Source organism: Anarhichas minor, unplaced genomic scaffold (genome assembly GCF_050575085.1).
Source record: "Anarhichas minor isolate MPS153535 unplaced genomic scaffold, ASM5057508v1 ptg000028l, whole genome shotgun sequence".
Taxonomy (NCBI): domain Eukaryota; kingdom Metazoa; phylum Chordata; class Actinopteri; order Perciformes; family Anarhichadidae; genus Anarhichas; species Anarhichas minor.
This window is the reverse complement of record NW_027466474.1, coordinates 8,744,733-8,759,110: the sequence shown is the minus strand read 5'-3', so window position 1 is coordinate 8,759,110 and position 14,378 is coordinate 8,744,733. Positions and strand designations below refer to the sequence as shown.

The following is a 14,378-nucleotide window of genomic DNA, read 5'->3' as shown; positions in this document are numbered from 1 at the left end:
TACACTCTCCGTTTGAGCAATGACTAAAGTAATAAGTTATTGAGTTGATATCGTTGAATACATAACGGAAAGGTAAGAGATTAGACACATCAAATAGTTTTTGTACTTTTTCTATGTAGAGTTTATAAGTTACGATGTTGTTCCGTTTTATTTATTAATAAAATGATTTGTGCTCTGCAGTGATCATGGTATTTACAAAGCCTTTACACAGACTCGTTTTTTATTAGGACATAAACATCAACAGGTAGTCAATTTTAGTGAGTTTGTCGTTTGATATTCTAGACGACTGTTCCTTAGTTAGTTTATGTTTTGAATATATATAGTTGTGGCTGCTGTTTCGCATTCTATGAGTGTGTTGCTATCCGTGGTGCTGAACTCAACTTTTAAAACTTGCTGATTTCCCAGAAAATTATGCAAAACCAAACGTTGTCGAAGAGCACATTGCTTTTAAATAGTTTTACACATTTTGCAACAACTGTTAAACACTAACTCACATATTTCATAATTTATTTTTGCACTCACTTTGATCTTTAGATTTCAAACAGTCAGTTAATTTCTCAAAGATGCTGTATTCCCAATAACACCATTATTACATCGCAAAGTTCAGTTATCACTGGGCTGAACGTTCTTCTTTATTATTTGACCCTTCACTTTGTCCAATTGCTTCATGTTTAAGGAAAGTTCAAATGTATAACTGTTTGTAATGTCATTAGTTTATTAAGCATGTAGTTATGACACATGTCCACATGGAGACACTGTAGACCCGCACATTTGGACGGTGTCTCTGGTGTATTTGGGCTCCTCCCAGATTCAGTGGACGATGCATCGCTGGGCTTTGTTATAAAGAGAGGTCGGACGACAAAGAACGGTTGTCTGGTTTATGCTGGAAATGTCGACATTTTTGATTGGAATATATCATCTTTGATCTTGATCTCGTGGTATTTGCCAAATATTGCCATAGTTTCTGGATGCGGCTCCTCAATCTATGGTATAATGCATTTGCCGAGCAGAACGAGCTCTGCGTGGATTTATCTCTTGTTCCTGCTGCTGGATTGTTACTGGGGAACGGTATGTGGGCAGCTCTCTTACTCCGTCTCAGAGGAGGTGAATCTGGGGACTGTTGTCGGAAATATCGCTAAAGATCTGAACATCAATGTTCAGGATTTGGAGTCCCGCATGTTTCAGATCGTTGCTGGATCAAAGAGGAAATATCTCGAGGTAAATCTAAAGACTGGTGTCCTGTATGTTAATGAGAGAATAGACCGAGAGGAACTATGCGGTAATGAGCCAAAATGTTCTATCAGTGTAGAAGCAGTTATTAATAATCCTTTAAAACTGTACCGGATTGAAATCATCATTTTAGATGTAAATGATGATTCACCATCATTTCTCAACCCGTCACAGATGATGGACATTACCGAGAATACAGCAGCAGGGGCTAAATTTCCCCTGCATTCGGCTGACGATGCAGATGTCGGTATCAATACAGTAAATAGCTACAAGCTAAGCCAGAACGAACACTTCTCTCTCGTGACACATAAAGGGGGGAGTTTATCTCCCGAATTACTGCTTCAGAAAGTTTTAGACAGAGAAACACAGCCTGTGATTCAACTCACACTGACTGCTATTGATGGAGGAACTCCTGCTAAATCAGGCACTATGGTCATTATAGTTAATGTCTTGGACATTAATGATAATCCTCCTGTTTTCAGTCAAACACTGTATAAAGCCAGTGTGTACGAGAACACTAAGATTGGAACGTCAATAATAACGTTAAATGCAACTGATTTGGATGCAGGCCAAAATGGGCAAGTATTATATTCGTTCAGTAAAGTAGGTCGAGGGAAACAAACTGATCTGTTTGCTATAGATGAAAAAACTGGGACTGTAACAAATGAAAAGAATATCGATTTTGAAGAAAATAATGCTTTCGACATTCGAGTACAAGCTAGTGATGGAGCTTCTTCCCCTCTCACCTCACATGCCAAAATTTTAATTGAAGTTTTAGACGTCAATGACAATGCCCCTCAAATTTCCGTTACATCTTTGTTAAACACCGTGAGGGAGGATGCGTCCATTGGCACCGCTATTGCTCTTGTTTCAGTATTTGATAAAGACGGAGGTAAAAATGGGATAGTGAACTGTGAACTTTCCAATAATGTTCCTTTTAAATTAGAGTCAAATTATAAAAATTACTATTCGTTGGTTGTGGACGGTCCTCTTGACAGGGAGAGCAGATCTCAATATAATATCAGCATCACTGCGACTGATGAGGGGAGCCCACCTCTCTCTAGCACGAGCGTTATTAATGTACACGTCTCAGATGTAAATGATAACAGACCTCTATTTACAGAAAACATGATCAATGTCTATGTGAAAGAAAACAGTGCAATAGGAGCCGTTATAAAAACTGTTTCAGCAATTGATAATGACATCGATCAAAATGGACAGGTGAGCTATTCATTTTTACAAAGTAACAGTAACTCATTATCTCTCTCCACAATGGTGAACATCAACTCAGAGACTGGAGACATAGTCAGTCTGCAGTCTTTTAACTACGAGGAGTTAAAATCGTTTCAGTTTAAAGTTCAGGCCACAGACTCTGGTGTTCCTCCGCTCAGCAGCAACGTGACTGTGAACGTTTTAGTCCTGGATGAGAATGACAACAGTCCCACGATCCTCGCGCCCTATTCTGAGCACGGCTCCATTAACAGTGAGAGCATCCCCTATTCTGCTGAAGCGGGATACTTTGTGGCAAAGATCAGGGCTGTAGACGCAGACTCTGGATACAACGCGCTGCTCTCTTATCACCTCTCTGAGCCCAAAGGAAACAACCTCTTCCGGATCGGAACCAGCACCGGAGAGATCAGGACTAAGAGGAGAATGAGTGACAATGACCTGAAAACTCACCCCTTGGTGGTGATGGTTTCTGATAACGGAGAACCCTCCCTGTCAGCTACTGTGTCTATTGACGTGGTGGTGGTTGAAAGCACAGCTGACATCCAGACTCAGTTCAGACATGTGCCCATAAAGGAGGACAGCTTCTCTGATTTAAACCTGTATCTGCTGATCGCCATTGCGTCGGTGTCAGTGATCTTTCTGCTGAGCCTCATCAGTTTAATAGCTGTCAAATGCCACAGGACAGACGGCAGTTTCAGCAGGTACAGCGCCCCAATGATCACCACCCACCCTGACGGGAGCTGGTCTTACTCCAAAGCTACTCAGCAGTATGACGTGTGTTTCAGCTCAGACACGCTGAAGAGTGACGTAGTGGTTTTCCCCGGACCGTTTCCACCTGTAGATGGTGAGCTGATCAGTATTAACGGAGGAGACACTTTTAACAGAACTCAGACTTTACCCAACAATGACAAGGTAAGAGTGACAATCATAAAACGGCCTACAGATTGTATATGTGTTACTAAACGCTGTCCTTACTTTATATTACTGTTTAGTTCTGTATTTTTCTGAATCTCTGAATATGTTTTTACATAAAACACGCGTTGGTGAGAAAACGGATCTCTGGCATTGTCACGTACGACTTTAAAAATGGTGACGTTTTGTATCAGTCATCGTTGTCAACGTGTAAGCCGGTCTGTTCCATTCAAGGTAGCTGTCTATGGTGCTGAAGGCCAGAACTAGTCCGACCCTGTAATAAGATTGGTGCAGGTAGAAGGTTTGTACTGTATTCTACACATAAAGGAAGCTGAAGTTGATACTTATTGACCTTAGCTGATAATAATGTCACTCTGATTTTTTATTTTACTTAAATACTTTTATTCACGCAGTTGTTAAGTGTCACGTTGATCATCTCTCCTTTGACATTAACTCTGATACATGGAGTCTGTTTTTGGTTGCGCAAAGTATGCATCATATGCGGGCGATTAGGTCGCAGGGTTTCCTTGGTATTGTTTCTCAAAGTCCATTCATTTATTTTCTATACAAGAGACTTGTGTTCATGTTACTTCCCTGAGGCATATATGCCTGCCTACTCCTTGTTTTTTCTTACAATGCTTTCAGTTTGCTTTAATGGCGTTTATTTTGAGCAAATCAACAAAGATCCCTCAATATTTTATAATTCTCCTGATATTTTTGCTGTTGCATTTACGGTATATTGTAAAGGATTGCCTGGGTTACATTTCAGTCAAACATATAAGCATGCCAATCACAAAACTGTGAGTTGACCCTCATTTTGAAATACATAAAACATTGCATACGACCAGAGAATACAACAAGTTAATTCAATGTTTCCCAAAAGCCACGTGATATTTCCTGGCTTTATGTTCGTTTTAAAATTGTCCTTTCTTGCTGAGCATCAAATGGAGATGGCTTGTGTGATGTTATGCTGTATTTTCTCCTGGTTTGTAATGTAATTAGTCCACAAGGCCATAGGAGGGCACTATAGACCATAACACAGATGATTTTACTTAAATCCCCAAGCCCCTCCCAGATAAAGAACGTGATGATGTCTTGTTGGGCTTTGACACAAAGAGACGCAGAAGCAGAGAGAGAAGGCGGAGACATCAGCCGCATTGTGGACAAATCATAGGAAAAAGGAACACAATTTGAGTCAACACTCGACATCTAAAAGATTTGTTTCTATGTTCGTTTCACGTCGGATTGGATTATGTTTTCGATTGACAGGCTTCCTGTAGTGGCATTCGTGGTATTTGTGCTGCTGGACTGTCACTGGGAAGCGGTGCACGGGCAGCTCTCCTACTCCATATCAGAGGAGGTGAATCCGGGGACATCTGTTGGAAATATAGCCAAGGATCTAAACCTCAATGTCGAAGATCTGGAGTCTCGTATGTTTCAGATTGTGACCGGATCGAAGAGAAAATTTTTCGAGGTAAACTTAAAGACTGGTGTTCTTTATGTCAGTGATAGAATAGACCGAGAGGAGCTCTGCGCTAAGGCAACGAAATGCACGGTGAGCGTAGAGGCTGTGATAAATATTCCACTGAAGCTCTATCGTTTAGAAATAAATATTCTAGATGTTAATGACAACTATCCGTCTTTCAGTGCCAGTTCGCAAAGTATCGAAATAGCCGAAAGCACACTACCTGGGACTACATTTCTTATGCTGTCGGCACATGATGCTGATGTAGGAAAGAACGGTATCAACACATACAAGCTAAATCAAAATGAACATTTCTCATTATCGGTAAACAAAGGAGATAGTCTGTCTGCTGAGCTAGTCCTCAAGAAACCTCTAGACCGAGAAAAACAACCTGTAATTAATCTCACATTGACTGCAGTAGACGGAGGGACACCCCCAAAATCTGGAACATCGGAGATAATAATAAATGTCTTAGACGTTAATGATAACACCCCGAGCTTTACAAAACCATTGTATAAAACAAGTATTATTGAAAATATACCGCTTGGTACATCAGTGATTACAGTGACTGCAACAGACGCAGATGAAGGACCAAACGGGGAGATTTCATATTCACTGAGCAGCAAAGATCAAGACCATGTTTTGGAAATATTTCAAATTGATGAGCACACGGGCATATTGACAGTTAAGGGAAAGATTGACTTTGAAGAGCACCAGGCTTTTGAAATCCGCGTGCAAGCTAGTGACAAAGGCTATCCTCCAATGGCAGCACAGTGCAAAGTACTAATAGAGGTTGTGGATTTAAATGACAACCCTCCTGAAATATCTGTAACATCATTAATAAACAGAGTGAAAGAGGATGCAAAAATAGGTACTGCTGTCGCACTTGTGTCAGTCCTGGACAGAGATGGAGGTAAAAATGCAGCAGTTCATTGTGATATTCACAATGACAGCCCCTTTAGGTTGGAAACAAATTATAAAAACTATTACTCTTTAGTGGTAGACGGACAGCTCGACAGAGAGACTGCTTCACATTATGACGTCACCATCACAGCTACAGACGATGGAATCCCTGCTCTCACGAGCACCAGCGAGCTTACCGTTCATATTTCCGATGTCAATGACAACTCGCCTCGTTTTTCAGAAAGTTTGGTCAATGTTTATTTAAAAGAAAATAGTCCGGTTGGTGCGGTTGTAAAAACAGTATCTGCAGTTGATGCAGATATTGATCAAAATGGTCAGGTGAGCTATTCAATAATCAAAAGTAACAGTAACACATTACCTCTCTCGACAATGGTGAACATAAACTCAGAGACTGGATACATAGTCAGTCTGCAGTCTTTTAACTACGAGGAGTTAAAATCGTTTCAGTTTAAAGTTGAGGCCACAGACTCTGGTGTCCCTCCGCTCAGCAGCAACGTGACTGTGAACGTTTTAGTCCTGGATGAGAATGACAACAGTCCCACGATCCTCGAGCCCTATTCTGAGCACGGCTCCGTTAACAGTGAGAGCATCCCCTATTCTGCTGAAGCGGGATACTTTGTGGCAAAGATCAGGGCTGTAGACGCAGACTCTGGATACAACGCGCTGCTCTCTTATCACCTCTCTGAGCCCAAAGGAAACAACCTCTTCCGGATCGGAACCAGCACCGGAGAGATCAGGACTAAGAGGAGAATGAGTGACAATGACCTGAAAACTCACCCCTTGGTGGTGATGGTTTCTGATAACGGAGAACCCTCCCTGTCAGCTACTGTGTCTATTGACGTGGTGGTGGTTGAAAGCACAGCTGACATCCAGACTCAGTTCAGACATGTGCCCATAAAGGAGGACAGCTTCTCTGATTTAAACCTGTATCTGCTGATCGCCATTGCGTCGGTGTCAGTGATCTTTCTGCTGAGCCTCATCAGTTTAATAGCTGTCAAATGCCACAGGACAGACGGCAGTTTCAGCAGGTACAGCGCCCCAATGATCACCACCCACCCTGACGGGAGCTGGTCTTACTCTAAAGCTACTCAGCAGTATGACGTGTGTTTCAGCTCAGACACGTTGAAGAGTGACGTAGTGGTTTTCCCCGGACCCTTTCCGCCTGTAGATGGTGAACTGATCAGTATTAACGGAGGAGACACTTTTAACAGAACTCAGACTTTACCCAACAATGACAAGGTAAGAATATACAAATTTGTTTTCTTTCGTTTAGTTTTCTTTAGTAAAAGCTTTGTTTCAATACGCCATTATATTTACTTGTATACGTTGCCTAAACAAAGTATCATCACTTTCTTAAAGTTCATAAAGACTCCACATTCAATATCGAATCCATGTATACAGCTCTGGAAATGTATTAAAAACAATGCATTGCTTTCACATCGTGTATCTAAATATCTACTATAAACGTGGTTTTATCACACAATTAAAAGTCACCAAGACATTAATTGTTGGATATTAAATGTGATATATTTCTGTTGATTGTACATTATAAGACATAATATAGTAATTGGATTGCTTATTATAAGCAATCCAATGCACTGAGAATGTTCCTTCACATGAACACCACAATTAATTAAGTCTATTTGCTTCGTGATCAGCTTTCAGTAGCGCTAGACAGCATAGGGACAACTTCTAAGGACACAATGGAACTTTATTGTCTTTCATTTGATGAAAATGTCAAACCATTCTCAACATTATTGTAATTTGCCAAAAAACTATTTTGATACTTGTTCCCCCTCACCTTGAGAATACTCTACAAATAGCTTTTAATCAGTTAATTTGCTGTAAGCATTGCTATAATATCTATTTTGTAAGTGGACGTGTAATTCACTGCTTTCTTTTGTGATACTGCACAAGATGTCGTTGTTCTGGTGCTGAATTCAAGTTTTGGATGCAAGTTCAACATAAAAAAGTAAATAAAAAAGAGAACTACAATGTAGCCTACTTTAGATATTTGCTGACTTGTGACTCATTATGATTATGATATATTGACATTGAATGTTTGGTCTGGAAAGTGATCCACCCTATGTTGACTCAATATGTTCTCCCGTTTAAAAAAAAGATGAAGCTGTGGACTGACGCGTGTGAGTCATAGTATCTTATTTTAGGGATCAACCGTTTTCTGGGTATTACAGGCTGCCTCGACTCAAGTGTGTTTTGAATACCCCACTGCATCGCCATAATTATACTCTATTCATGGTTCTGAAATATGTGGCGATGAAACTCTGCTTCGTTGTAAGGGCCACACAGTACACTCAGTAATGAAGAGGCTGTCATTTGTGTCGTCTATCACTGACAATAATCATTTTAATTCGGCTGGTTTCCTCGGATAAGTAATGTTTGATTGTTTATTTCAAAGAATTGTAGTTATTTCAAATGGCCATGAGGCGACACTATAGACCGTAACACCACGAGCTGGTCGATGTGTAGAGGCCACTCCCACATTGAAAAGGATCACCATTTGTGTCAGTGCTTTGTTAGAATGAGACGCAGGGCGAAGAGAGATGAACATAGAAAATATACTGAGACATGATTCGGTCTTTCTAACGATCTTTTCGGCTCAATAAGCGAACAGCACGTGGATTTAAGGATCTATGCTTTGTTATCGTTGTATGGAACTATGTATCTGCCAGGAAGAAAGACCTCCATCGGGATATATCTCGTGCTTGTTGTCTTGGAGTATAACTGTGGAGCGGTATCAGGACAGCTCTCTTATTCCGTTTCAGAGGAGGTAAACCTGCGGACTTCTGTTGGGAATCTCGCCAAGGATTTAAATCTCAATGTGCATGATTTGGAGTCACGTATGTTTCAGATCGTTGCTGGTTCAAAGAGAAAGTATTTCGATGTAAATCTGAAGTCAGGTTTTCTCTACGTCAGTGAAAGAATAGACCGAGAAGAGCTCTGTGCGAAAGCGGCAACATGCACGATAAACGTAGAGGCTGTGATTAATAATCCACTGAAACTTTATCGTATTGAGGTTAATATTCTTGACATCAATGATAACCCCCCCTCTTTCAGTGCCAAATCACAAACTATCGACATAGCAGAGAGCATATTGCCGGGTGCTACATTCCCTGTCCTGTCGGCCTACGATGCCGATGTAGGGAAAAATAGTATTAATACATACAAGCTAAATCCCAATGAGTATTTGTCGTTAGTGGTGCACAAGGGAGAGAGTGTGTCAGCCGAGTTAGTTCTCCAGAAAGCATTAGACCGAGAAAAGCAAGCTTTAATTAAACTCACACTAACCGCTGTAGATGGAGGAACACCTCCCAAATCAGGCACTTCAGAGATAATTATTAATGTTTTGGATAACAACGATAACATACCAACCTTTACAAAAACATTGTATAAAACAAGCATTACAGAAAATGCTCCTATTGGCACTACAGTAGTAACGGTGACTGCAAATGACGCTGATGAAGGGACAAACAAAGACATTGTATATTTACTGAATTCAAAAGATCAGGACCAGGTTTTCGAATTTTTTGAAATTGATTCAGAAACAGGAATAATAACCGTTAAAGGAAAAATTGACTTTGAAAAAAATACTGCGTTTGAGATTCGTGTGCAGGCTGCTGACAAAGGCCAGCCTCCATTAACAGCACAGTGTAAAGTACTAGTGGAGGTGGTGGACCTGAATGACAATGCGCCTGACATCACGGTGACGTCACTGCTCAGTTCCGTGAAGGAGGACGCTGAAGTTGGTACTGCCATTGCACTTGTTTCAGTTCTTGACAGAGATGGGGGCAAAAGCGGCGACGTAAAATGTGAGATATTAGATTCTGTTCCATTTAAATTAGAGACAAATTATAAAAATTATTATTCTTTAGTCATTGGTGGAGCTCTAGACAGGGAACTAATTTCTCACTACAATATCACTATCAAAGCTGCAGATGAAGGTAAGCCTCCACTCTCTGCTACCAGCGTGGTTATGATTCAGGTTTCTGATGTAAATGACAACACACCTCGGTTTTCAGAGACTGTAATTAATATGTACGTGAAAGAAAACGGTCCTGTTGGGGCAGTCTTGAAAGCAGTATCTGCAACTGATGCAGATGTTAGTGAAAATGGTCAGGTAAGCTATTCATTAGTCAGTGATAATAACTTAGATCCGTTATCTCCAATGGTGAATATAAACTCAGAGACCGGAGACATAGTCAGTCTGCAGTCTTTTAATTACGAGGAGTTAAACACGTTTCAGTTTAAAGTTCAGGCCACAGACTCTGGTGTTCCTCCGCTCAGCAGCAACGTGACTGTGAACGTTTTAGTCCTGGATGAGAATGACAACAGTCCCACGATCCTCGCGCCCTATTCTGAGCACGGCTCCGTTAACAGTGAGAGCATCCCCTATTCTGCTGAAGCGGGATACTTTGTGGCAAAGATCAGGGCTGTAGACGCAGACTCTGGATACAACGCGCTGCTCTCTTATCACCTCTCTGAGCCCAAAGGAAACAACCTTTTCCGGATCGGAACCAGCACCGGAGAGATCAGGACTAAGAGGAGAATGAGTGACAATGACCTGAAAACTCACCCCTTGGTGGTGTTGGTTTCTGATAACGGAGAACCCTCCCTGTCAGCTACTGTGTCTATTGACGTGGTGGTGGTTGAAAGCACAGCTGACATCCAGACTCAGTTCAGACATGTGCCCATAAAGGAGGACAGCTTCTCTGATTTAAACCTGTATCTGCTGATCGCCATTGCGTCGGTGTCAGTGATCTTTCTGCTGAGCCTCATCAGTTTAATAGCTGTCAAATGCCACAGGACAGACGGCAGTTTCAGCAGGTACAGCGCCCCAATGATCACCACCCACCCTGACGGGAGCTGGTCTTACTCTAAAGCTACTCAGCAGTATGACGTGTGTTTCAGCTCAGACACGCTGAAGAGTGACGTAGTGGTTTTCCCCGGACCGTTTCCACCTGTAGATGGTGAACTGATCAGTATTAACGGAGGAGACACGTTTAACAGAACTCAGACCCTACCTAACAAAGACAAGGTAAGAACTTTGGCATCAAGTATGTATCATAACTACCCTTCACTTTATTGAATTGAATTAAAAGTCAATGAGGTTGTTGTCCTATGTTGATCTAGGCCTTGAGTTGCTCCAATCTCCCCTCTTTTGGCTGCTCACTCAGCAAGTCAATCTGTATGTCACTGTCCGTGGTGCTGAACGCAATTTCTGAACGTGTTTTTAGAATAGTGTGAAAAGAAAATGGTAGGAAAGACATGGATATATCTTATTCTCTTACGGTCATCTACATTTTTGCAATAACTCCTTTATGTTACAAAGTATAGTCTGTTGTTTAAAAATAATGTTAGTCTCTGACTATTTACTCAAAATGTGTCAAGTTTGTGTATGTTTGACATGTTTATTTCTGAGGTGTTACCGTTGGCTGATTTCGTCCTGTATCTCCTCTTTAAACATGTAATCTGTTCAAGAGTGAATTCCGCTATTCAATTTACGTAATGGGATCCCTTACTTCCATCTATACTTCAAGGTTTCTACAGCAAATTTGAATATATTGGCTAATGTGATGCAAACTATACCACATACACTGAGAGGGGAAAACAATCTTCAGTCATGTCCTATATCAAGTCCTCTAATTCAAGTGTAAATATGCTGTGTTTCACTGTTGACGTTGAATATCCGTTTAAAGTAGGCTATTAATACTTCCATAATTCATACATTTCTTTGTCACAGCAGATTCTTTTCCACAATGACTTTGAATCCGCATTCCACGGTGCAGTAAACCGTGTGAGATTGCACAGAGATTTTTAAATACGTTGTGTTTTTTAATGTATTCAAAGTATTGCAATAATGTATAGTGTCGTTTGTAAAGCAAGTGCTCGTCGGCGTTTCTGAATGAGGAGGGGTATTTTACAGTTGTATTATAACGTGTGCAGTTCACGTAGGTTACCACAAAGGGACGCTAAAGACCGTAACACAGAAACGTCGAGGCTCCTCCCAGGGTAAAAACGCAATGACTGTGGATTTTTAATCACAAAGAAACACGGGGAGAGAAGGGAGGACATAATGGAGTCGTCCTCTTTAAGCTGAAGAACATCGAAATAGTGTTGGACTAAATATTATCACATCTCATCAGTCCACGGAAGAAACCCTATTGTGGATATATGCTTTGTTCTTTTTCGGCGGAATTATGTCTTCACCAGGTAGCAGGAGGTTCATTGTTACATATCTGATGCTGGTGATGTTGGATTGTTTCTATGAAGCGGCGTCTGGGCAGCTCTCCTACTCTGTCTCAGAGGAGGTGAACCCGGGGACTAATGTCGGAAATATCGCCAAGGATCTAAACCTCAATGTGCAGGATTTGGAGTCCCGTTTGTTTCAGGTTGTTACAGGATCTAAGAAGAAATACTTCGAGGTAAATCTTAAAACCGGATTCCTCTATGTCAATGAGAGGATAGACCGAGAGGAGCTTTGTACAGACGAACCCAAATGCACTGTGAGTGTAGAGGCCGTTATAAACAGCCCACTAAAGCTGTACCGCGTAGAGATAGAAATTAGAGACGTGAATGACCACTTTCCGTCTTTTACTTCGAAATCACAAATACTGGACATCGCAGAGAACACCTTGCCTGGGTTTAGATTTGCGTTATCGGAGGCAAGCGATGCAGATGTGGGTAAAAATGGTGTTAGTGCGTATAAGCTCAGTCCAAACGAATACTTCAGTCTATCGACACACAAACGAGGGGAGAGTATATCTCCAGAGTTAGTGCTGCAGAAAGCCCTAGACCGTGAGAAAAAGCCACATATGCAGCTCATGTTAACTGCCGTAGACGGGGGAACTCCACCAAATTCAGGTACATCAGAAATTAAAATAAATGTGCTAGATATAAATGATAACGCACCAATGTTTAGCAGCACTCTTTACAAAGTTAAAACGTTTGAAAATGTGCCGCTTGGTGCGGTGGTATTCACCTTAAATGCGACCGACGCAGATGAAGGCACAAACAGTGAAGTAGTGTATTCTCTTCGTAATCAGGATCAGGACCACATTCTGGATATTTTCAAAATTGACCCTGAAACGGGGATAATTTCAGTGAAAGGCAAAATCGACTACGAGGAAAGAAAAGCTTTTGAAATCCGAGCAGAGGCAAGGGACAAAGCCCAGCCTCCTCTGTCTGCTCATAGTAAAGTGCTGGTCGAAGTAATTGATGTAAACGACAACGCTCCTGAGATCACGGTGACGTCACTGCTTAATACAGTGAACGAGGATGCTGATGTAGGTACTGCCATTGCACTTGTTTCCGTTCTAGACAGAGACAGTGGTAAAAATGGGCAAGTGAAATGTGAGATCTTAGATACTGTTCCGTTCAAATTGGAGACAAATTACAAAAACTATTACTCTTTAGTGGTTGATGGACATTTAGACAGAGAGGTGACTCCTCAGTACAATGTAACTATTTCAGCAACCGATGAAGGGAGTCCTCCTCTTTCAAACATCAGTGTTATTACCGTTTACGTTTCTGACGTTAATGACAATGCCCCAAGTTTCCCGGAACATTTGGTAAATATTTATGTGAAAGAAAACAGTAAAGTAGGAACAGTTGTTAAAACAGTAACTGCAACCGATGCTGACGTCAGCAACAACGGACAGGTGAGCTACTCATTTTTAGACAGTAATAGTAAATCTCTGCCTCTCTCGACAATGGTGAACATCAACTCAGAGACCGGAGACATAGTCAGTCTGCAGTCTTTTAACTACGAGGAGTTAAAATCGTTTCAGTTTAAAGTTCAGGCCACAGACTCTGGTGTTCCTCCGCTCAGCAGCAACGTGACTGTGGACGTTTTAGTCCTGGATGAGAATGACAACAGTCCCACGATCCTCGCGCCCTATTCTGAGCACGGCTCCATTAACAGTGAGAGCATCCCCTATTCTGCTGAAGCGGGATACTTTGTGGCAAAGATCAGGGCTGTAGACGCAGACTCTGGATACAATGCGCTGCTCTCTTATCACCTCTCTGAGCCCAAAGGAAACAACCTCTTCCGGATCGGAACCAGCACCGGAGAGATCAGGACTAAGCGGAGAATGAGTGACAATGACCTGAAAACTCACCCCTTAGTGGTGTTGGTTTCTGATAACGGAGAACCCTCCCTGTCAGCTACTGTGTCTATTGAGGTGGTGGTGGTTGAAAGCACAGCTGACATCCAGACTCAGTTCAGACATGTGCCCATAAAGGAGGACAGCTTCTCTGATTTAAACCTGTATCTGCTGATCGCCATTGCGTCGGTGTCAGTGATCTTTCTGCTGAGCCTCATCAGTTTAATAGCTGTCAAATGCCACAGGACAGACGGCAGTTTCAGCAGGTACAGCGCCCCAATGATCACCACCCACCCTGACGGGAGCTGGTCTTACTCTAAAGCTACTCAGCAGTATGACGTGTGTTTCAGCTCAGACACACTGAAGAGTGACGTAGTGGTTTTCCCCGGACCGTTTCCTCCTGTAGATGGTGAGCTGATCAGTATTAACGGAGGAGACACTTTTAACAGAACTCAGACGTTACCCAACAATGACAAGGTAAGAAATGACTAGTT

The 14,378-nt window shown here is 41.7% G+C and overlaps 3 protein-coding genes and 1 pseudogene across 3 annotated transcripts; all 4 read left to right on the top strand.

The window, feature by feature from the left end:
* The first annotated feature begins 993 nt into the window (after positions 1–993).
* On the top strand, positions 994–3,639 carry LOC142963035 (protocadherin alpha-8-like). The gene is made up of 2 exons (XM_076103735.1): positions 994–3,372; positions 3,607–3,639. The coding sequence occupies exons 1-2, from the start codon at positions 994–996 to the stop codon at positions 3,637–3,639; spliced, it is 2,412 nt and encodes an 803-aa protein (XP_075959850.1).
* A 985-nt stretch (positions 3,640–4,624) lies between these two features.
* LOC142963034 (protocadherin alpha-6 pseudogene) lies at positions 4,625–7,457 on the top strand (annotated as a pseudogene).
* A 984-nt stretch (positions 7,458–8,441) lies between these two features.
* Positions 8,442–11,004, top strand: LOC142963028 (protocadherin alpha-5-like). The gene is made up of 2 exons (XM_076103723.1): positions 8,442–10,817; positions 10,957–11,004. The coding sequence occupies exons 1-2, from the start codon at positions 8,442–8,444 to the stop codon at positions 11,002–11,004; spliced, it is 2,424 nt and encodes an 807-aa protein (XP_075959838.1).
* A 975-nt stretch (positions 11,005–11,979) lies between these two features.
* LOC142963027 (protocadherin alpha-3-like) lies at positions 11,980–14,376 on the top strand. The gene has a single exon (XM_076103722.1). The coding sequence runs from the start codon at positions 11,980–11,982 to the stop codon at positions 14,374–14,376; it is 2,397 nt and encodes a 798-aa protein (XP_075959837.1).
* The last annotated feature ends 2 nt before the right edge of the window (positions 14,377–14,378 follow it).